General features: G+C 38.8%; 1 protein-coding gene across 7 annotated transcripts in view; it reads right to left on the reverse strand.

The window, feature by feature from the left end:
* The window catches only part of MINDY4 (MINDY lysine 48 deubiquitinase 4), an 88,722-nt gene that overhangs the window by 37,704 nt on the left and 26,457 nt on the right, over positions 1-24,561 (reverse strand). For 5 of the 7 annotated variants that reach the window (XM_068934145.1, XM_068934142.1, XM_068934138.1 and 2 more), the window contains 7 exons: positions 24,256-24,365; positions 22,544-22,660; positions 17,927-18,015; positions 13,643-13,744; positions 13,141-13,204; positions 11,672-11,737; positions 11,343-11,410 (listed from right to left, as the gene is read on the reverse strand). In XM_068934145.1, coding sequence (XP_068790246.1) covers positions 11,343-11,410; positions 11,672-11,737; positions 13,141-13,204; positions 13,643-13,744; positions 17,927-18,015; positions 22,544-22,660; positions 24,256-24,365 — 616 coding nt within the window. Of the gene's footprint in view, positions 1-6,764; positions 7,892-11,342; positions 11,411-11,671; positions 11,738-13,140; positions 13,205-13,642; positions 13,745-17,926; positions 18,016-22,543; positions 22,661-24,255; positions 24,366-24,561 lie in introns of those variants that run through there. The other 2 variants (XM_068934144.1, XM_068934139.1) reach the window with 2 other exon arrangements.

Raw genomic sequence — 24,561 nt, forward strand, 5'->3', positions numbered from 1 at the left:
GATATCCACTGTCTATCACATTGTTAAAAGCATTTTTTCTTCAACGGATGTTCGGAAAGGTAGTTTCCCCCAGTTTCACAATTCCTGCAGAACTTCTTAGTTTAAAAATATTACAGATGCCCAAACCTGATCTTAAAATCAACAACAGATATTATCTATTATTTTGTCGGAATTATTGTGAACCAAACTGATGCCCTTTTGTCCATGTTACCTTTTTGTATTATTTTACAATCTCATTCTCAATTTCTTTACATAACTGACATACAATGCTATCTCATCAAAGTTTTCCTTTTCACATATGCTTTGGTACCTATTATGATTCCTCTTCTATTCCGTTTCTGTTATATCTAAATTAATCTGTCTCTGATTTAATAGTTCTGGTTCCTCCACTTTGTTGCTCACCTTCCCTACCTTAGTATACACATATCTGAAATATCTTGATTATATTTCTCTGACCTCACGTGGTTTCCATGGTGAATTAAATAGAGTCCTTTCAATATCTTTATCATCCTCTCAAATTTTTATACATCAGTTACAGATACCGACAGCAGATACAGACAGTGAAAGGTTACCATTCTGATATATAGCAGCATCTTCTTTCCTCTCAATATCCACACTCTAGCCTTCTGCTATTACCTTAACATTTATTTTATCCATGCTTATCTAAACTTATTCTACCATAAATTTTAACTGGGTAGTAACTTTATGGGAGGTTTTCTGAATCTTCATCATTTTCTTAGTCTGAATTCTTATTTTCACTGTCCTCTTCAATTTCTAAATATTCTACTAGAGTCCATGTGATTAAAAAAAAAAAAAAGGAGGGAAGAAAAAGGTCCATCTCTTCCCCATCATGAGACATCCCCAGGACACTTCAGACCACCAGTGCTAGAGAGATTTGTTGATCATTACACTTTTTACCTTCCTTTGCACTCCTGCTTTCGGGAAAATTCTTCAGAAAATGAGCTAAGCTTCCTTTTCTTTGGGTATATTACTCAGCTTCGTGGACTTACTCTGATCTGTTCCAGGAGGAACTGGAAGTATTACGGACTTTTTCTCCTCTGTTCCCGTGAGGTATCTTCCTGCTGCATGTGCATACCAAATAGCCTTTCTCCTGGCATTCAGTGCACTTCTCTGTTCTGTGCATCCTTTCTGCTGACAGATTTACTAAATTAATTCTTAACAAGGAGTCAACAGTCACATGGGTCTCTGTAATTTGTGTGAATGCCAGCTCTCTTCCCATTATTTTTTTTGTGTTCTGTTCTTTCCTACTCTACCCATCTCACACCTAGCCAGATGTAGAGCACACAATAACCGAGATCCTCCATACTTTCTTGATTCTTCCCCTTCTGGCTGAGATTGGCTTCATCTTTTCCAGTTTCTTACCACTAACTCTGTTCTCTGTTGTTTAGTGCAGCAAACTTATTCAAACCTAATTCAGCTCGCCCTCTTCCTTGCCACTGTGGTCATGTTTCCCTCGAGTCACATTCCTTATCTAGCAGGCTATATAGCTTCTTTATCTTATCTTCAGGCCTTACTTGACAGATGCCTACATACTTGGGCTGTCTCAGACCCTTTTCTCCTTTCCTTCCTCTTGTCTTCCAAACTCCATTCCACTACCCTCATCTATAGCTTTATTCCTGAGTCCTTGGATCCTCTCTTTCTCAACAGGTATAAGGTGACATTTCCTGCATCAATATATTCTACTGCATATCCAGTAGATATGTATTCTATTTTTAAAGAATACAAATGCCATAGCTGCAGACTTAATTCTCATATTCTCCTTAGAACATTGCTAAGGCTGTCTCACTTATTGTCATTGTCTTTTTTTTCTGGTCTTTCTTTGAAGGAAAAAGTTTAACCTCTTTCAGACAAACTGCCTTACTTGTTGCCTTTTGAAGCTACAAAGCAAGGGCTGTTGAAGCTACAACCTATGCTTCATTAAGGTTCTACATTAACAAAAGTAGTATCTGTCCAGTGAACATTCAGCCAGAAGGACCTCTACCTCATTCACACACCAGAGCGTCAAAGATACGAAAGATCTTGACAACTATGAACTGCATGCAACCTATCGAGCTGCAGGCACAGAAGTTCACCTACCCAAACAAACAAGGGCTCATTTCTTCCCTGCCTAGGACTGGATCCCACACAAACTCTCCTGTTTACTGTCCTATCACTACTCTTGGTAAATCTAATCTCATGCTTCTCCCATGATATAAAATCACAAAATGGGTTTTGGGGAGGTCTGAGACTGTCGAATGTGGATTTTTCAGTGAGGTCTCAGCTGCTTGGGTTTTTTTTCACTGTGAGGTAGTTGACAGCTGCTTCCCTGTCTTTTCCAAGCACCAAAAGACTGAGTGGTAAAATACACTAGAGCTTGTATTCATATTACAATACTGCAAACACGGACTGAAAATTGCTCACATATATAATTTTCTCCTTGCTGTGTGTCTTCCAGTTGTTCTCAAGTAGGGGGAAATTACTTATGAAAAGCCAGATTACCCAGAATAAAAATAAATTGACATCAAGAACTGAGTATGCCCTGTGTGACTGGATCTTCTATGTGAATTTGTCATTGCTTCAGCCACTGGGCAAGCCATACTTTCACAGAAAGGATTTCTTCATCAGCCAAACAGCATGAGATTGTAAAAGAACAGGTGAATTTCAGGCGAACTCTAGATTAAAGATTGGCTCAGTCAGGAAATGGTGTCGGTTAAAGAAAATGGGATGAGGGTGGAGGACCCGCTATTCTACCTGCAGTTCATGCATTGACACAGCATTGCTTTCTTTTTAAATGTTCTGCTTGACTGAAAGAGTTCAAAAGTAAAGTAACAGATCAGAACCATGGTTGTTTTACGCTAAATGATTTAGTGGGTCAAGGATACAGACAAAACAGCTTAATATATATATGAATACTGTGATGATTATCCTTATCATACATCTCTCAGTAAAAAGTTGTTTCTTTGCATAGTCTTCCTACAGCTTGGTTTTCAGTAAGTTTTAACCAAAGTAAAATTTTTTCGATTTTAATATGTTCATTTAATATAGACTATTTATCACAATGAAGTATATAGTTATTTCAGAGAGAGTGTTTATTCTGTCCTTCCAGCAATATGAAATAATCTACACGAAAATGGACCAGCAAATAACATTTGAAAGGCACGTAATGTCATGGCTACAGAAACCAAAGGTCAACAGTCAGTTTCCAGATTCCTGTCTGATGCGAGGTACATCATTCTGGCCTCAGTAAAGCAATGTGCTCGCATGCATACTTATATCACATGCTTAACAAATTAAGCATGTCTGGAAGCTCTTTGATGAATCAGTTCCCACAGGTTTTAGCTTCCCATTTGTCACATGCACTTTTTGTTCTATGAAAACTCTGTAGAGCAGGAACTGTGTGGATACGGGCACACAAACAAGTCATCATGAGGCTAGGTAGTGCGTGACCTGTAGCAATAGCACATACACACGCTCTTACCCTGCAGTGAATATGAGCTCACTTTCTCCTTTGTGAAACACGGATGAACACATTTGTTTGCCCTATAGGGTAAGCATATATATGGGCAGAGCTACTATGGAGTAGTAGATGGCATGTTGCATTGTGACTCACTATTTCTGTTGCTACGGTAAAGAGAGGTCTTGATCTTTATCACAGCCAGGTACTACTGCAATGGAAGTATATAATATACATATATAACAGTACATTTCACAGTGAAATATTATCCTGCAGAGGTAAGAATAATGAGGACAGAACTGTTATATGTTTAAAAAATTGATAAAAATGGTTTGCCAAGGGACCGAAGCAGGAATATTCTTGGAATGTGACTTGCAACCAGATATGTAATTGCAAAAGTAAAATAAAGTTGACAAATGCATTGAAAAGTTGACTATTGAGCATAGTATAGGACATAATAATGATAACAACATATTGCACAACTCTTCCAAGATGGCTAGAACACTGAAAAACTAGGTTCCTCAGATGAGCAAGTTATTCTTTCAGGTATAGTAGGTATACTAGTTCTCCAAATGTTGAAGGCAGATGCTCCGCACAACAAATTCACGGCAGAGCCATGAACAGAGAAGAGGAATTGTAGCCACTGATCCTTTAACCTGTCTCATCAGCCTTTCATCTCACACAAAGTTTAAACAAGCCAAAATTTTTCTTCTGTAAAACACGCCAAGTGCAATTCTGCTTCATTCATTACGGGAATGGTATTTTTAGAGATGAAATAGGTATACTGGACAGCTATCAAAATGATTTGCTGTTTGTGTTTTTTCCAAGGGAAACATTAGCACAAAAGATGAAGGAAATTTAACTTCCCTGGTTTAGAAAAATGGTATCACAGGAATCAAAAGTGAGTGCGCAAAGGCACACAACATAGCTTTAATCATATGATTCCTCTTCCTACAAAGGTTATTAATTCATAGAAGATTTCAGAGAACTACGCATGGAAAGTAAGGACAGTTATTCTGTGTGAAAAGGCCTAGACTGAGAAAGAATCAACATGTAAATTATCCCATTTAATAAAAAGGCACTGGCTTTTGGGAAAAAAAAAAAAAAAAAACACTGCTAAGCTTAGAAATGGAAAAGGGCACAAACAATTTCAAAATGAGGCTGCACACATTTCTGGAAGGGAAAGAACTATAGCAGCATAGCTATAAAGAGTTATGAGATCACAATAAGGAGACATGGGTTGAGTTATTTTCCTAGGTTTATAAGTGGCCAATTTAACAGCCTCCTCTTGACCCCGTAAGTTGCTTTTTTTTTTTTTTGACTCACAGATAAAGCCATTGTTTTCTTTACTGTCACAGAAACATTTCAGAGAAAAAATTTAAAAAATGCCAAATATCCAATGCTGACTGCAGAATTAAGTTTGTGATCTTCTATCAATAAGTGATGAAGTACCCCTGCACAAACTGACCAGAGAGATTGGTGTTTTGATTGTACTGGTCAACACATTTGTGAGTAACACAATGAGTTTGTGTTTCAGATAAGGTTCTATTTAGCTTCTGTGGATAGCTCGAAAATGGCAATACACGTTTCTTCTACAAAGAAATCTGACTTAAGGAATTTTCTCATGCAATATGTTCTTAGCTCTAATGGGTTCTAGTAGTGATGATTTTACTGAAAAAAAGTTACTGCAAATATTCAGAAAAAGATGGCAAGAAAAACTGAAAAAACTGACAATGTGCCTGGCTGGTCAGAGGCAGAAATTCAACGGCTTTTCACTGGATGAATGAGGAACAGCCACATCCCAAAACAGCAACAGTTTTGCCTGGGTAAGTGCAGTGAGCAAGGTGCCAAGTGTCAGAGATGACGAGGCAGCATCCAGCAGAGAAAGCTTGCGCTGCAGTTCTAGTATACTTCATAACTTCAATGACACAGTGGGGTTTACTGAAACTGTCATTACCGGGTCACTGTGAAATGCTCCTTGAGTGTTCGCTCCCTTCCCATAATGCACTACTCTCATATGCAATGAAGTGAAGTCTGCATGGGAGCTTGCAGCCTGTCTCTTAGCTCTGTCTCTCCCTGACACATGGAAAATATCTTGCAGCTCTCAAACGCATGAAGATTTTAGTATGCATTTTGCACATCTGAGAAGATCAGTCCCCTGAGCTAGTATAAGAGTGCCACCATTTTTTAATTCTTCACTGGTAGTACAAAAAAAAAAAAAAAAAGTTACAATTGTTAGTGACTAGCATTCCTTCCTGTACCAGAAGCAACACCACGTTCTGAGCAACTTCCTCAGGAATTCTCATTCCTCTTTGGCCATTTGTTATCAGTTCTACCAGTGATGATCATTTCTGCAAGGAATGTGATAAACTCATTAGCAAATTCAACAAAGCAGTGCAAAACTCCGCATTTCCCGGCTGTGCAGGCTTACAGTGTTACTGAATTAGAATAACTGCCCAATAGATGTAGCTGAAATTTGGAACTTCCAGTTGCAATAAAAATCAGTTACAATGTAAAAATTATGCAATGATAGCAAAAGTCAGCCTACCCCAGCAACCAGCCAGCATCAGAAGTTAGTAGCATATATCAAAGCAGAAAACAAGAATGAGGCACGTGGAGGCTGCATCTAGACTGGTGAGTTTAAGGCTACCGATGGCTATCTTTCAGTCATTTGTCTATACCTTTTTGAACCTCTTCATACTTTTGGCCACCACAGCTTCCAGTACTGAAAGTTACTTATGTTGTGGAAGCAAAGGTACTACATTTTGTTTTAAAATTGAAGCTTGGCAATTTCTGTGACTGCCCCCAGGTTTTTAAACCAATAAAAGAAATGGTGAATAATCATTCCTTATTGAACTTTGCCACGGATGTATGAACTTTATCACATCCAGGTTGTCCCTCTTCAGTGGTGAAGAGGAAAGATTTAATCTGTCCTCACATGGAACTCCATATTCCATACTAATGGTAACCTTTGCTTTTTCCTTCTAGTGTTTTCTAGTTTTAGTGTATCTTAACTGATCTGGGAAGATAAGGCTACATGCAAGATAAAGACATGAAAAAAAATCACATATTTATACAAAGATTTTATCATATTTTTCTTCTATTCTCATTTCTCAGCGCTGTCATTCCTAACACATTATTTCTGTTTTGACCGTCTTCGAAAACTGAACTGAGACTTACCAGAAATGGTGCTAGAATGTCTTTGTTTTCTTATAATGGCTTATAAAGGCCATAAGTAGGTAAGAACAGTTGAGACTGGGTTTTCTCAGCACGTGTAACACTTTACATTTTTAATACTGAATTTCATCTCCCATTTTATTGATCAGTCACTTTAAGGCAGAATTCATTTGACTACATTATGTGTACAATGTACAGCCTATATTTCAGTAGGTCATTCAGATTTTTTTTTTATATGCTGTGGAGATAACTAAGCATTTCAGAAAACGATTTATCTCATTCCAAAGTAGATATTCAAAATAAGTCAAATGAATCATGATCCTTTTCTCTTTGTTGAGCATAGGGAGAGCCCACACGTGAATATTTGCACACAAGATGGCAGCCATCTAAGAGTTAGGGGTCTGCTCTAAGCAAGTCATTCTCTCTCCCTCCAAAGTTAAAGGAAAGATAGGCACTTCCCTATGGCAAGCCATCCCACCTTTCTTGACACTTATGTTTGATGGGATGACTGTTGCCTAAAGAAGCTTCTCTCTATACTGACTACAGGTGGAGCTGGGAGGACTGAAGCTGTAAATAACTTCTAGATGGTTAAACATAAATAAGATTATTCCATTGTTAGCACTCTGAGACCATTCTGAACTGCTAGAAGTGAGTCGTGCATTTAAGAAAGTGCTAACAAGTGTGGATCCCTCTGAACAGTACCAACTGCTACAGCTAACATGCCCGAGCTACATGACACGGTCACAGCTGCATGCTGTCTTCCATCTGTACAGCCATGGGAGCATCTGCCCATAGATCTGACTGTCCTAAGCAAGTCTGTATCATCTGCAAGCCTTGTGATCTCATTATCCTTCACCCCTTCTAGATCATTTCTCGACAGGCTAAACTGTATAGGTCCCAGAACAGTGGTACGTATCCCTCAATTAATAAACCTGACCATTTAATCCACATTCAGGGTTCTATCTTTAAACTAGTAATTAATCTTTCTCCACCATATAAGATAATGTGTTATTATTTTCTTCTAATTCTGTCCTGAAATGAAAGCTGGAATTATTCACGGAATAGAAGATATTGGGGAAATGCATTCCTAATTGAAAGAAACATTTCAATATTCATAAATCAAAACACCAATCTTCTCTTTGTCAAATCAAACATAAATGCTTTGTTCTGGTTTGGCTGGACATACCTCTGTATCTTCCACAATGCTCTGTTTTGTGATAAACACAGTTCAAGGCTATTATGTCCCCAGTCTTCAATTTCCTTACAAGAGATGTCAAAAAAGTGTGGAAGAGAGATTTACTAAGGAAATCCAGACAGTCAGCACTATGGGCGCGTGAAGCAGAAGTGACCTGAACTGAAGTATTTGAATACGATTTGAGAACCAAAATACGTCAACTTGTCAACTAAAAATAAATATTTTTTCAGCTTTTTCAATAGAATATGCACAAAAAATCAGGAAAACTGACACTTCCTTGAAATTTTCTATTTTTTTAGAAATTGATTTTCTTTTATAAAACTCGGGCAAAAACGTTCCCAGTGAGATCTACTGCTGAATGAAAATGCCATTACTTAAAACAATTCCATTACTCTTCAAATATTCATCCAGAACTATGTCAGTTATGTAAATACTTGCTTGCAATGCCTGTAACAGCCACTAAATGGTACATAAATGATATGAGACATGAGGTTATTCATAATATCCTAAGAGAAGTATTATGACATAGGCATTCACTTACTATTGAAAATTACATAAACAAAATTTAGTCTGCACTTTTAAAAAATAGTTACGCAAATATCTGAAGACACATTCCATTGCTTCCAGTGACAGAGAAAAATTCCTATTTCTTATTTTAAAAAGGTCTGCTACTGATGCAATGTATTACACAGTACTAAGCTAGAAGAGTAACGCTACTTTAAAATGAAGTTCTGAGAGAAAGTCATGTATTTTCCTCCAAAGGGAGCTGCATTTTATAAACAGTTCTTCACTGTGGACAAGACCTGTAAAAATATTTAGATACTGAAAAATGTAAACAGGCATCATAAGGAATTTTCATGTTCACTTCAAGACGGCTCTGCCTGCATACAATCACAAATGCTAAATGGGCTCTGTCAGACACCACCTGTTAAGAATTCAGAGGTGACGAGAAAAATAACCTCCTTGCTCATATTATTAAAGAATGTTTACTATTTACTGGCTAGCAAAGCAACAAAATCAATAGAATTAGGAATACTGCTGCTTTTGATAACTGTACTAAATGCTACGTATATTGTTAGTCACTCAAATATCTTTACTAAATTGGACCTCCATGCCCTAAGTAGTTCAGCAAAATAAGAATACTGACAAATGCTATAAAATTATCATTTCATTACTGTCAGAGTGCAAAAAGGGAGTTAAGAGTAGCCGGTAGTGTTACTGTAACCTAAAGAAAGGAAGAAACAAAAACAGAAACATAACTGTAAATGCTTTTAGGAAGCTCAACGGGTGAGCAACCAATTGCATTCCTCAAATTTGGTTCTAAGTTGCTATTTATTTTCAAGACAATGTAGAGCAGCAAGAAAGAAAAGCACCATTTCACCTACTTAAATTAAACCCATGCTGCTCTTAAGTGTAGCTGCTCTCTTCCTGACAGTTGTTACTGTAAGCTGGAAATACACTTGTCAAGGAACACCTTGACAGTTCTTTTCACTTGAGATAATTCTGTAATTCTTTACAAAAGTGGAATTGACAACATGAATAAATTTTTTACATTCTAAGCAGCTCTGAGATGCACAGTAGACATTCAAGATGTTTAAATACACAATTAACTGCAATCTGGTTTGGGCAAGCCTCAGCTTGCTTTTAGAAGAGGCTACTTTAATGAACCTCTTTAAGCTAGAGTGCAGCATATCTATTACACCAGTTATTAAACTCATACAAGATTTATCACACCTTACTTATAGCCATCTAAAAATTAGGTGCCTAATCCAAGCTATGCTAGCCTTTCTTTATCATTGCCATTGATAGAGAGAATGGGGCATCCCGAGTAAATTATTCATCCCACTCTAAAACAAGTGAGGTACGTGATATAAGCAGCTCTTCAAATAGGTCTTGTTTTCAACTGACAATATTGGTAGCATAGGCAACTACCTTGGGGATGAGGCCTAATATTTAGATGGAGCCATTTATATCAAATAGGGTAGAAGGATTATTGCCACTTTAACAGCATGTAATAGTAGTGTGTGTGTGTGTGTGTGTGTGTGTGTGTTTGTGCGCGCGCGCATACACATATACATGCAGAGGGAGAGAGAGAGAGAGAGAGAGTATTATACGCAAAATGCTACCATCACTATTCAAGATGAAAACAAAGCAAAGCTGTCTAGGAGATCATAAATTCTTCTGTAAGAGATCAGAAAATCTCTGCTGGAGAACCAAGAACATAAAGGTTATGTACTGAAGTGACGAAAAGGAAAATATTACATACCTACGAAGTTATGTTATTTTCGATTGTGGTATGGATAAACACTAGAGCTGACAACCTCACTAAAAAACAACCTATTCTGCACTCTGGATGGATTCACCCTATGGCCATTATTTTCTTTACAGAAGTCACTCAAGCCAGTATGTAGGAGGCATAAAGGACAGGTCAAATCTCGTTTATGTTTGAATGATTAACAAACATATTAGTTGGATATTGCAGAACAGAAACAAGAGCAGTGAATCTTTATAGACTGCAGGATAGCAATGAGTCAAACCATTCTGCAATGTATCTGGCAAGTATTAATCTTGCATTCCACTCTAGGGAAAAGTGATCTGAAATACGGCACACCATTCTGGGATTGTCTTCAGTAAAGCTTCATTCAAACTCAAAGAGATGAAAGGAAGATTACTGGGGGACAAACAAGTCTCTCATAAAAGGAAACCGAGGCAGTCTGACTGGTACAGTTCTCATGAAGACTGAGAAGGTTTGCTCTCCAAAATATGCCAGGCAGTCAATACATAGTTCACTTGCTTCCCTCCAGTTCAGGAAGGCCCTAAGGTTATTCGCAGAAGTGTCAAAGGCAGAGATCCCTCCATACTTGGCCTGTTTCTAATACTCTTTTTATACACAATTACTATGAGTCATTGGGTAGCTGGACCTTTAGTCTAACCCAATGTAGTCATTCTTATGTTGTTAACACCAGGAAGTATATAAATTTAAGTTGGGGAGATACTGGCACAACAACAAAAGAAAATTCAATTTAGTCATGAATAAATTCAGGCTAGAACTGAGAAATTTCCCACCCATCAAGTAATTAGGTTCCTAAACAGTTTTTAAAGAGCAGTGGCAAAAAATCTTCCTTTTTTTATAAAGGCATGTGATGAGCTTTGGTGACTGCAGAATATCACTATTCCAGTAGGAAGAGAAAAGATGATGTGGCTGATCCACTTTGCTCCTTTCTTATGTTTACATTCCTACTTTCATAACTCCCTCCATATTGGTGGTCACCCTTGATTAATCATACATTTATAGGCCAGTCTCAAACTCACACACACACACACACACACACACAAAAAAAAAAAAAAGCAAAGGCTGACTGAACAAATCAAAGTACTAACTTCCCTATAGTTATCAGAGTAAGCATCAAGATAGATTTAAAAGACCAGAGAGTTCAGTACATCATGGCTATCTTCTCACTTTCTCACAGCTTAGTTGTTTTGCAGTTTAATAAACAGGGATACAGAGACACTCACAGATTGATAGATCTTGATAAGATGACAGACACAGTCAGAAGGATGCAACCATAAGGACCAGTTTCAAACTGAAAAGAAAAAAAAAATTGTATTTACTTTGTTTGTTGTGTACATTTTTTAGCCCAATCCTAAAGAAAGGCAAATCCAACTGAAAGCAGAATCATTCTCATTTATGCTAAAAGTGAATTTGTTGCTCTATGTTTTAAAACGCAAGGCATGCCCATATGGTGGCTGAGACAATGTTCAGAAGACATCATATGAAACTGATAAATACAGAAAGACTGGCAGCTGAACAATAACAAATTTAATATGTTCCTTATACTCAGTACCTGGTGAATATTCTTCTGAAGAAATGCAATCAGGTCTTCGTGTCTTGTGGCACTATGTAGTATTAGCTGGGAAGAAATGTAAGAAAAAATGCAACTGAAATGATAACAATTCGTTTCCATAACCTGAAAGCTGAATTAAAGTAGACATAACTCTCTATCTGACTGGAAAGATCTTCAGCTAACATAAAATGCTATAAGGAGCTAATGAAATCTATCTTTTTTTGGCTGTTGTTACTTAGTACATATGCTATCTTAGCACTTCATACACTGAATTTTTAAATGCTGCTTCTTGCCTTTCGTAAGTTTAATCTATGGCCACCTTGATCAATGTCAAACATTGTTTATGCGATGAAAAGCAATTCTTAGAACAAACACAGGAACAATGCAGCTTTAGAGGACAGAGAAGAGGAAAGTAGCTCAGGAGTGTGCACCCCTTGTAGTGACCTGTCTACAGCAGGTATATGTCAGAGCACTTCTCCTCACATCCAGAGAATACTCCCATGAATAATCCTATTTAACATAAAGTTCAGGAAAGTTCACAGGACCAGGCCCTTACTTCAGCACTCTTTGTCCATTTTACCTGATTTTGAAAAGAATGATGGTCTTGCAGATATGGCACGGGGAAAGGTCAAGTAATCAGGATTATATTCCTGGCTCTATCAGGAGTTTCCTTTTCATCATGGGTTTCCTTTTACTTTCACTGTAGCTATGTCCACATGACCTTTGATAAGTAGTACCTAGAGGCAGCGTTATAGTGTTAACTGCACTCTGAAATGTTAGACAGCTCAGAATTATGTTAGTATGTTAATTAAATAATGCATCTAGCCTCTTGGCCAAAGTTTTGTGCTGCATTCACCACATTTATATAGGTTTTAGCTTCTAGTTGTTCCAAAACTGTCTGGTTCTGAAAAGCACTGTCTAGACACACCCATTCCTGCATTCAGGAGATCAGTAATATTTCCTTAAACCGCTAAAGCCTGGCTTACGGCATAAATGTTTATAAAGCCATTGGAAAGATTCAGATGGAAATAAAGGCATAACTGGAAAGTATTCTGCCATTTGCAGTTACTGGAAAAAAAAGGCAAAGAATATTGTATAAAAACACACGAAGAAAATACTGCCTTTTGACGCTCATGGCTGTGCTGAGGAACTTGAAAGGATCCACTTCCATTTTTACTGCATACCAACAGAAGTGGGCACAGTTTATAAGCTTGAAAGTTAAAGGAAACAAGGACTTCAGGGAGTCCAAACGTCCACAGATACTGGAACAGTTCAGAGCCAGAGAGACTACAGGATTTTATTGTTTCCTACTGGCTTTTGGATCACAACTAAATAATTTGACATCAGTGGTTTTAAAACACTATGACAGTAACACGGGATATATGGAAATCAGATTCATTGTACTGAAATAGGAAAAGTTACAGAAAGGATATATGGAAAATATCACTTTAAGTTGCAGAGAACCTTACAGTTTCTAAGATTCCATCCGCTTTGTATTTTCCTATGGGAGTGAACTGCTGTTTTCCTGATGGCCTAAAAAGGATATTCAAATAATACCAAAGTTCATGTTAAAAGACTCCAAAACACATTAAAGAGAAATCAACATTCTACATGAACTGGATGATGAACTAAAGATTTTCTTCATTATTTTGAACTATTTATGAAAAAAAAAAAAAAAACTTCCACATAAAAAGTTCATTATCAATGAAACATCTACGTTATCTATGCTCTAATTCTCAGTCTGTTCAATATGAATTATAAGTTTCTATATGCAGAAAAAGGATAAATATAAGTTTAAATTGTTAATGATACTGTCTATTGGAAAAGAGTATTAGAGCAATGACATTAAAACAGACGCAGAGAAACAGATGTACGATATCACTGCAAAAGAAACACTTCATAGATGGAAAACATTCCACATTTTGCTGCTGGGAGCATTGTACAATAACCACAGATTTTTCTCTTACTTACAGTGCCACAACTGCTTTTTCATTGCCTCCTGCACGCCATAATATGTCTGCAATAGCCATGGTGAGGCATTTGGTTCTGTGAACTTCTGAAGGCTGAAGACTGCTGTAGTCCAGGAAATGCAAGAAAGAGATAAGTACCAAAATGTGTATCAGGAAGCTTAGCCATTAGAGAGAAAACTGCCCCTATTTCAGTATATACAGACTCATAGCAGGTTTGTAGCCATAAGAACAAAACTGCTTTCTTACAGACAATTTAGGTGTTGTAATGTCTAATAATGAGGCTCCAGCAAGTTGCTTTAGAAAATTGTCATTAGGTATCTCAATTCCTTCTATAGTCATGAGAGAGATTCAGGCAGCTCTGAAGGTCAATTCAAAAACAAAAAAAACCTGTGAGTTGAACAAGGAGCCACTATGGTTACTAACGACATACACGAGATATACAGGTATATTTGAACTCCAGATTTTTTCTGAGGCTTAAGTATCTGAATCAGAGATGCCATTAGAGTACTCACTGTGGACACAGTGTGAAGAGTGCTCAGCATTAGACTGAATGGGCAACAGGAGGATGTGGTTGTGTTCAGCACTGGCTCCGTAGCCAAAAAAATCTCTAAACAGGGAGAAGTGGCCAATGAACTATCGGCTTTTTGGATCCCTTCCCTGGGATGAGCCATTTGAAATCTCATTTTAGGCATCTAAGCAGGTACCTTGAATTTTACTGAAGGTAATTACATTCAGTGAATACAGCTATTTCTAGAAAAACTTCCTCTTTAGATTGTTAGGCAAAGTGGGTAGGTCTCTACTGCAGTCAGAGACAAAACTGCAATATGAGGAACCGTACTTCAGCTAGCTCCGGTGTTAATAGCAATGTGGTTGCACTTGGGGTATCCTGATGAGCGTATGTGGCTTACAGTGATGGCTAGAGTGCTGTGAGCTTGCTAGCTCATATCTATATATTCTGCATAAATACCACTGCAGTATAGGTGAATCTAAGAGACTACATATACAATTGATGCTTTTAGAAGATTAATGCTAAAGATGGTGCCTGATTTACAAGGAAAGATTGAAATGAAATTATATGTGGAATTAGGTTAATTAAGAACTTGACTAAAAAAAGTGTAATGATGGTAACAGTGCAAAGCATGAAGCAGAAGCACTATTTAGCATAAAATAAATGATTATAACAACAACAATCAGCTCAATCAAGAGAAAACCAAATGAGGTACGATCAACAATGGGAACTGATCATATATAGATGTATAATCACATACTGAAAATTAATCTTCGAAAAGAAATAGTAGATCGTCTTTCAGAATGCACATTTATAACTGGTTGGAAAAAAATACAGGTAAAGGTACTTTAGGGAATTGTATCGTATTGGCCACAAATGGACAGGATAAGTAAAAGATCCTTAAATCTGTAATAAAATTGTTTTAATATTCTGCAATAAGATTGCTTAATATATCTATATGTGATATATATACATATAGGAATTACTATACATAGGACTAGAAGGTCAAAAGTCAAATGAGGGAAAAGAGGCAGATCTAGGAGTAAAACCAAGTATGCATGAGTCTTTGAGCACCGCCTAAAGAAGTGGACGACAGACCCTTCCCCCTGGGAATGCAGAACTGGAATCTTTCTCTAGTGGCTTCAAGAACGGCACTCTTTGAACTTCAGATTTTATCAGTTTTAGAACACTACCAGGATGGGACATGAAGCCAAAACTTATTTCCAGCATTTGAGTAAAAGATCTAATATTTCAAAAGACTAAACAAGAAACACTAAACAACAAAAAAATTAAACAGCCTTTCAAGTTCAATGTCTGTCTTCAACATAATGTTCATTTAGAGAATGTTTCCCTCTGAAAGATGTGAGCTATGGGAACTAATAGGTGAGAATTTCAATTAGAAACAATATAACCACAATGGTCTCTTATCTTTGCTGTGTTCTAATACAGACACTCAGGAATCCATGGGAAGCACAGCAACTAATTTATGTGTCTGAGAGAGGTAGCAGAGTAAGAAAGAGTCATGCTAAGTATTTCTTGAAGCTTGAAGAAGTTCGAAATTAAATGCTTGAGATGAAGTGCCTAATACTTTGAAAATTCAGCTACAGTAGAAAGGGATGCTAATCGTCTCATTTCAAGCACTGAGATTCCCTTTTCCTTCTACTTGAGTAAGAGTTTCTGCCCATGGCAGATACATCATAAGAAAAATATGTTTATCTATCTCATGAATAAACCAGGCCATCTTGCTACTCATTTTCAGGAGCCCAAAGGCTTTTAGTATTTCTGTGCATAAAGACCTGTTAACTTGAAATTCCTTGGAGACTTTCTGCATACCTTAGCAGCCCTTTTCATACACAAAATATGTAAAAGTAAAATCCTTGAAAAGCATGTGGATAACAGGAGGAAAAAAAGGAGGGGTAAATATTGTCAAGTAAATAGTATACGCTGTAGTTAGTTTAATTTGCAACATTTATAGCTTCAACGATGTGGCCTCAATTAACCCATTTACTTGGGCACCTCATAATTTTACAGCATGTACCGCCACTGCACCATGCTGAAAGAGCAAAAGGCTAGCATCTCTGCTTTTATCAAAGAAGACCTGAGACAAGGGGAACAAGGAACGGATAATCAAAGCCTGCCCTCCAAGCTGAAATAAATTCCTGGTTCTCACAACCAGAAATAATTCTTTGGTAATTTCTGTGGAGATTCTTGGTCATAAAATCTAAACATGTTACTTTTCTTCCATATAGGCTTCTGAGCTCTTTTCTGTGGACAAGATCCAGTCTCTACCTTGAAAAATCTACTGCCATTATAGTCTAAATTACACTCTGAACATGTATTATACCATTGAACCCATCTTTTTTACCAGTCTAGATTATTTTTCTTTAAATTGCTTCAAGGAACAGACAATTCTCAGTTGATGAATTCATAGCAACTACTTCAACTGAACCCTTATCTTGAGGCCCATAAGCAATCAGCGTAACTAATAACAGCAACAACAGTAGTACTAATGGTAAAATCTGCAATATTTTACTTAGACTGTAAGCACGGTTTACAATGTCTCTATTGGTTCACATGACATCTCACCTCAGGACTGATTACCCGCTAGGACCTAGTCCACCTGTGTGGACTCCCTAGGGCCTAGTAATCCTTTGATTAACTATCACTTCCCATCCAGTATTGTGATGGGCCCTGAAGACAGACAATGGTGCTCTACTAGTGCCTTTTTCTTTCCATTGTTTATAAGAAAAGCCCAAGCAATTAATCTGCTTTAGATGCCAGTCAGCTAAAGCTGAGGAAAACTCAACAGAAACCTTGCCACTACCCAAATGCTTTCAAGCAGGAAAGTGGACATTGAAGGCTAAATTTTGTTTATACAAGAAGGTTCTTTTACCTTCTAAGGTTGGTTTACGAAGTCTGGGTGAAAGCTTAGCCTGAAAGCTTTCCTTCAGATTGCAATGGAGTCAGTGTATTACCCACAGACTACAGGGGAGGAGGCAGTGTAAACAACAATACGAGTAAAATATTGCTGTCCTTATTGAACAAACTGCATCTATAAAATGCAGGACAGCTTTGGAAAATGGCTCTTTTGCAATGGACTTGATTTATTTTTAAAAATAAAAGGTGAATATAGCAGGCCTGGTAATGAGGTAAATCTTTTTAAACATTATTTTCCAGCATTTCATTGAACAAGCTCTGTTCCTTTATCAAAACGACAAGAACGTATTAGCTGAAGAGCAATTCAAGCAATTTTCCTTGATGCTATCACTATTTAACCAAATTTCTTTAAAGTACATAGAAAACACATATAGAAAATTTAAATTCTATTAAGGAGTTTTGCTGTGAAAGATCAAACATACCAGCAAGGAAAAAATAAATAGCCATAACTTTAATACCTTCACTGAGATTCTCGCTTATTGTCGAAAACTGCAAGAATTTCATGGTCTTTCAAGCTTTCATTTTATTTTCTTTGAAATTTTTTCTCCATGGGATCTCAAGGTTAAATGATTTTCACTCGCCACAAATCAAGCTGTTTGATTTTTTAGAGGTTCTTGGTTAATCACAAGCAAGTAATTATACAAATGAAAAGTTAACCTTTAAAATTCTACAGTTAAAAGGGAAGCAAACACAAGTAAATCATACGCTACTTTCTTTCTCCCTCAGAAACAAAGAAAGGTTCAATTCGTTCAAACTCAAAAAGGTTCCTGACTGGCCACAGAAGATAATCTTTTTTCTCTTCAGTATGGAAAACTTTCCTGATCTCAATTGCTGACTTACCGGGTATCTTTATTCCTGTTACTGTCTCCAAAGATAAGCTGTTGTAGGACACAAGCTTGAACTGCTGCCAGTACTCCACATGGGCCACCCTGAGGGGAATAACAAGAGACTCCATGAAAAAAATAAGTTCCACTGTTTGATGCTGGTGAGAACTTTTTTGCAGTCCATGTGTTTCCATTCAAGCTTAAGCCATCCTTTCCTCTCTCTTTTTCCATCCATGACTTTGCAGTGCTCTCTGCTTTTCCGAGCCACTGAAAATCTGTGTAACTAACTGGTATCGTATTTCCCATCTACTCTTCCTGAAAATGCCTAGAACAAACCATAATGGCATCTACAATGTCAAAAGAGGTGGGGGCTTTTTAAATCTATTCTGTAATTATGCAAACAAAGAAATGAAAGATCTCCTGATCCCTGTTGAGCAGATAGTTAGCTTGAATTCTAGCAAAAAAATCAAATCTCACTGTTTTCCAGAGGGTGAAAATAAACCTTGCCCATTCATCAACTCTGAGCACTATGCCTCCCCTCAAATTCCCAGTTACCATCACTAAAGACAGATTTGTGTTTATGTAAAGCCCTCTGCTCCAGGGAGCTATCTCACTGGGAAAGAGAAAAAAAATGAAGGAAAGTTGAAACTTTCAACTTACTAATGCTGGAAAAACCATAATAAATACCATATTAATATTAAACTTCATGAAAAATAGATGAGTGGCCATTTTGAAAGACTGCAGAATAAGGTAGTGATCTGGTTTCTCCTTCTTGCTTATTCCCTGCTATCCAGCCTATCTGCTTCCACTGCATAACCAAGACCTGCTCCTATGGGTAAAAATCCATGGCCAAGACATGCACGAGTTGACTCTGGAAAGAAATGACATGTCCTCTCCTTGTCAAATGAACTTCATCCAGCGCAACACCCTTTTACCTGTCATTTACCCAGACCCTTCATATCATTTACTCCAGCAGTTTGTTGAGGAGACAGAGAAAAGTCATCATTTTTCTAGGACACCTATACATGCACATACCAGACTCCGCAGGACACAAGACTAATAGCATAGGTAACATGACAGCATTCACACTTATCACACTGGTAGCGCTGGGTATCACTGCAATATAATTGATGTAGTGTTTCCCACAGATGTTGTCCCATGTGTCTGTCAGCACCATAGCTACCATTTTTAGACATGGGTTCACCTTTAATATTAAGAATTCTGTTAATTAAACACGGGTCCACCCCAAAAGAACATCCCACATACACTGATGTACTAGTGCTTGCTTCGTCTACAAAGCTAAGAAAAACAACGAAAGTAAAAAAGTATGGATCACCATGCAGTTTCCTGGAGAATTTGCCCTCTGATGCCCATGCCAAAGTTTGTGCCACTGTTACTATCCATAATATGAGATTAATTTAGGATTGCACTGCTGTCATATGCTAAAAGTCACACCATTGATTTCCTGTGTGGATCATAAGCAGGATGTGTGATGAATCAGTTCAGCATTTGTCAAGCTCCTTTCTCCAACAAGGAGAGGTGCAATGCTAGACCTTGTACTAACAAACAAAGAAGGTCTCGTTGGAGATGTGAAGGTTGGGGGCAGCCTTGGCTGCAGTGACCATGAGATGGTGGAGTGCAGGATCCTATGAGGAGGGAGCAGGGCAATAAGTAGGACTGCAACGCTGGACTTCAGGAGAGCCGACTTTGGCCTCTTCAGGGACCTACTTAGGGGAATCTCCTGGGGTAGGGCCCTAGAAGGAAGAGGGGTCCAAGAAAGCTGGTTAATATTCAAGCATCACCTCCTCCAGGCTCAAGATCGGTGCATCCCTCTGAGGAAGAAATCCAGCAAAGCGGGCAGGAGACCTGCATGGATGAGCAAGGAACTCCTGGCAAAACTCCCAACAGAAGAAGGAAGTACACAGAATGTGGAAAAGGGGACAGGCCACTTGGGAGGAATACAGGGACATTGTCACAGTATCCAGGGATGCAATGAGGAAGGCTAAGGCCCATTTGGAATTAAATCTGGCAAGGGATGTCAAGGACAACAAGAAGGGCTTCTTCAAATATATCAATAGCAAAAGGAAGACTGGGGAAAATGTGGGCCCACTGCTGAATGGGGCGGGTGCCCTGGTGACGAAGGATAGAGAGAAGGCAGAGTTGCTGAATGCCTTCTTTGCTTCAGTCTTCTCTGCTAAGGCCAGCCCTCAGGAATTCCAGACCCTGGGGACAAGAGAGGAAGTCTGGAGAAAGGAAGACTCTCCCTTGGTCGAGGAGGGTCGGGTTAGAGATCATTTAGGCAAATCTGACATCCACAAACCCATGGGCCCCAATGGGATGCATCCACGAGTGCTGAGGGAGCTGGCGGATGTTATTGCTAGGCCACTCTCCATCATCTCGGAAAGGTCCTGGAGATCGGGAGAGGTGCCTGAGGACTGGAAGAAAGCCAGTGTCACGCCAGTCTTCCAAAAGGGCAAGAAGGAGGAGCCAGGAAACTACAGGCCTGTCAGCCTCACCTCCATCCCTGGAAAGGTCATGGAACAGCTCATCCTGGAGGTCCTTATTAAGCATGTGGAGGACAAGAAGGTGATCCGGAGTAGTCAGCACGGATTCACCAAAGGGAAATCATGCTTGACCAATCTGATAGCCTTCTCTGATGGGATGCCTGGCTGGGGAGATGAGGGCAGAGCAGTGGATGTGGTCTACCTGGACTTGAGCAAGGCTTTGGACACTGTCTCCCATCACATCCTCGTAGGTAAACTCAGGAAGTGTGGGCTAGACGACTGGACGGTGAGGTGGATTGAGAACTGGCTGGATGGCAGAGCTCAGAGAGTTGTGGTCAGTGGTGCAGAGTCAAGTTGGAGGCCTGTGGCTAGTGGAGTCCCCCAGGGCTCAGTCCTGGGCCCAGTCTTGTTCAATGTATTCATCAATGACCTGGAGGAAGGCAGAGTGCACCCTCAGCAAGTTCGCTGATGGTACTAAACTGGGAGGAGAGGCTGACACACCAGAAGGCTGTGCTGCCTTTCAGAGGGACCTGGACAGGCTGGAGAGGTGGGCGGAGAGGAACCTCCTGAAGTTCAACAAAGGGCAAGTGCAGGGTCCTGCACCTGGGGAGGAATAACCGCATGCACCAGGACAGGCTGGGGGTTGACCTGCTGGAAAGCAGCACTGCAGAAAAAGACCTGGGGGGAGTCCTGGTGGACAACAAGTTAAACATGAGCCAGCAGTGTGCCCTTGTGGCCAAGAAGGCCAATGGATTCCTGGGGTGCATTAGGCACCCCAAGTGCAGAGTGTTGGCAGCAGGTCGGGGGAGGTGATCCTGCCCCTCTACTCAGCCCTGGGGAGGCCTCACCTGCAGTACTGTGTCCACTTCTGGGCTCCCCAGGACAAGAGAGACATGGCACTCCTGGAGAGAGTCCAGCGGAGGGCTACCAAGATGATTAGAGGGCTGGAGCATCTCTCCTCTGAAGAAAGACTGCAAGAGCTGGGCCTGTTCAGCCTGGAGAAGAGAAGACTGAGAGGCAATCTCATCAATGTGTACAAGTATCTGAAGGGGGAGTGTCAAGAGGATGGGGCCAATCTCTTCTCCGTGGTGCCCAGCAACAGGACAAGAGGCAATGGGCAGAAACTGAACCACAGGAAGTTCCATCTGAACCTGAGAAAAAACTTCTTCACTGTGAGGGTGACAGAGCATTGGAACAGGTTGCCCAGAGAGTTAGTGGCGTCTCCTTCCCTGGAGATATTCAGAACCCATCTGGACGTGATCCTGGGCAATATGCTCTAGAGGACCCTGCTTGAGCAGGGAGGTTGGACTAGATGATCTCCAGAGGTCACTTCCAACCTCAACCATTCTGGGATTCTATGATTCTGTGATCTCGCATACAGCAGTCTTGCTCTGTAAGATTCAGGTGCCCGGAAACTGCTGGGGATTTCAGGTTCCAGCTGCTCGCGGCTTAGAAACTAGGAAGCCTTGATTTAGGGATGATCTGGAATCTTGTGGCTGCAGCTCAGAATTAAGGAAATGAGGCTGCAAAGAGGTGGTCCCACCTGGATAGCAGTCCCAGTGATACTGCTGGAGCATTTTCTCATTTTTTTCTTCAGTTTTTTTTCTTTTTTCTTAGGAGTAAGACTCATCACATGATTCCCCAATGCTCAGGAACACAGGACTGGCAAGAATCTCCTTGTGCTTTTCCCTATTATTGCAGGCAATTCTTGTTAACTCTCTCCATTTTGAGACTGATCAAGTTCCCTCTTAAACATGTTAAACTTTTTTCTTTTTCTATTTTTTTTCTTTTTTTTTTTAATCTTCACTCTGACTTTACCCTGGTTTATGCCCTTTTATTCTTTTACTATCTCCTTAACTGACTTGTCTTTTTCCCTACAAATTACCCCACACATACCATATATGCACACTCTTTGTAGCTGGTTTAAGCTTTCCTCAGAAATATTCCATCCATCTCAAGTCTTTTAATAAGACTTGGCAAGGTGACATCATTGAGTGGTAACCAGTGATACTAAAGAAAGAGAAGACTCTTTTAAAGACTTTTTTTCACTGCTAAAACACACAGCCTCTTTAAACTCAGTGTAAAAAGCAATGATCACTTTTGTTTGTTAAAGAAGTAATTTACAGTACCTTTTTTTGCACGATGCCATATTTTAACTGAGGTATGTTATTAAATGTAAAACTCTGTATTTTCCATTCTTCACTGAAGCAACAAAGACTAGAGCCAAACAAAAGATTTTTTATTTCCTAAACAAAAAAGACAGAAAAAAGTTCTCATTTTAAAAACAAATTCAAAAGTCAGGTATGTTTTCTTGTAGTAGTCTGTAGAAAAGAAAGGAGGACTGTGGCAGGGTAATGACTAACTTGCTACAACCACCCTTTTAATTTCTGTTTTATACGTACTGTAAATAGCAGCACTCAGATGAAAAGGAGTAATTTTTTCCTTTTCCTGCAATATTCCTTCAGCTCATAATGCTATGTGTTGCCCGGCATTAGAAAACTGTTTATGCAGATTGTTTGGGGCAGCTTTTTCCCTGGAAGGCTTACAGAATACTGCCTTAAATTTAACAGCCAGAGGAGCAACACCTACTATGTGGTTACATTAGTGAGAAAAAGACCCTGATGGGCATAGTATGGAGAAAATGCAGTCTGTTTTGCTATTTATCTGATGACACGTCAGCACATGTCGAATTCAGATGTTGATCCTGCATATATGCAGGTCATTGCTATTCAAGAATAGCTAAACTGAATAAATTGCATTTATAATACTGTAAAACTGAGTAAGAACAGATCCCTCAATATTTGGATAGTTACTCAGATTTCTTTGGTCTAGAAATGAGATTGGAAGATATCCTCATGATCTTTTTTTGCCTTTTTTCCCCTCTCTCTGAATGGGAAGGAAAACATTAAATGTATTTAATGGTTCTATCTGGTTCCATCTCTGCTCAAAATAAGGAAGATAAGGAAGGGAGAAACAATGATAGGGAAATAAAACATTGTTCTGAACCACTGTCAAAAGACAATTAAAGAAGCATATATGATTTAGTTAGAAAGAAAGGTGAAGGTGCAATGTGGCTTTTCTTCTCTTCAGCTGTTTTCTATGAGCAGCAGTCACCCAGCAGTATTAACGACAAGTGAATTTTCTTCCCACGCAGACAGATTCACAGCACTACAATACACTGACAGCCCAATTCAGCCTGAACAGAAATCACCGTGTGAAAATACTTCCACTAACTTCAGCAAACACTGAACTCCCTGAGTGGAGTGAGGCAAATAAGTTGCCATTTCTTTGTGCTTTTTTTTGTCCTACACATATCCTACAAAATATTAAGAACATTTGGCCCTGGGAATTCAAGGTTCTTGACATTACAGATAAAAAAGTTTTATAACATTAAAGCATATGAAGTGACAATGGTTACGACGGCAAGTCTTACAGGAAGAGCTAATAATAGATTCCCCCCTTCCTACTTGCCAACTTGAACCAATTCTGGTTTTGAAATCAATGTTTAAATTCTCAAAAAAGAGTAAGATGCAAAACTGACTAGAGGTAATAATAAAATAATATAACATTTCATTAGTTACAGCTATTATCTGTACTTCAAGTGGGCTGATGCATTCTGGCATGCTTTTCTGGCATTTCTCAGAAATTTGGACAGGTATCCCTATATCACTTTTTCATCGGAATACCAAATAAGGAATATATCCATGAATGAATACAGTATATGTTAAATCATACACAAATACAACCCCACACATAGAGAACAACTCATTGCAGCTTTGGCTAGCTTAATAAAAACAACATTTTCATAAATTTTTCTGTTTACTGTTATCGTTAGTCTTACTTTTGCAAGTGAAATATCAATTGCCTTTGATGCTACTTGAAGCATATACAATGTTGAAAGGTCCGGGATCTTACTAACTTCTGCAGTTGTTGCTTCATCCTCAACATCAACTGAAAGAAAATAAATTCCATATAATGTGTTGGACAAAAAAATTTTTTGCCTCTGCATCTCCCAAGCAGGCTCAGTGCCAGAGGTTTACCAAGACGACAATTAACACTTTCTTGTCCTCAATCAAGAAAAAGTATAGTTTTAGACAGAAAAGAAAGCTAATGAGCCACCCTCTGTTCGATTACTTCTGAATAACTT

The sequence above is a fragment of the Struthio camelus genome, chromosome 2 (genome assembly GCF_040807025.1).
Source record: "Struthio camelus isolate bStrCam1 chromosome 2, bStrCam1.hap1, whole genome shotgun sequence".
NCBI lineage: Eukaryota > Metazoa > Chordata > Aves > Struthioniformes > Struthionidae > Struthio > Struthio camelus.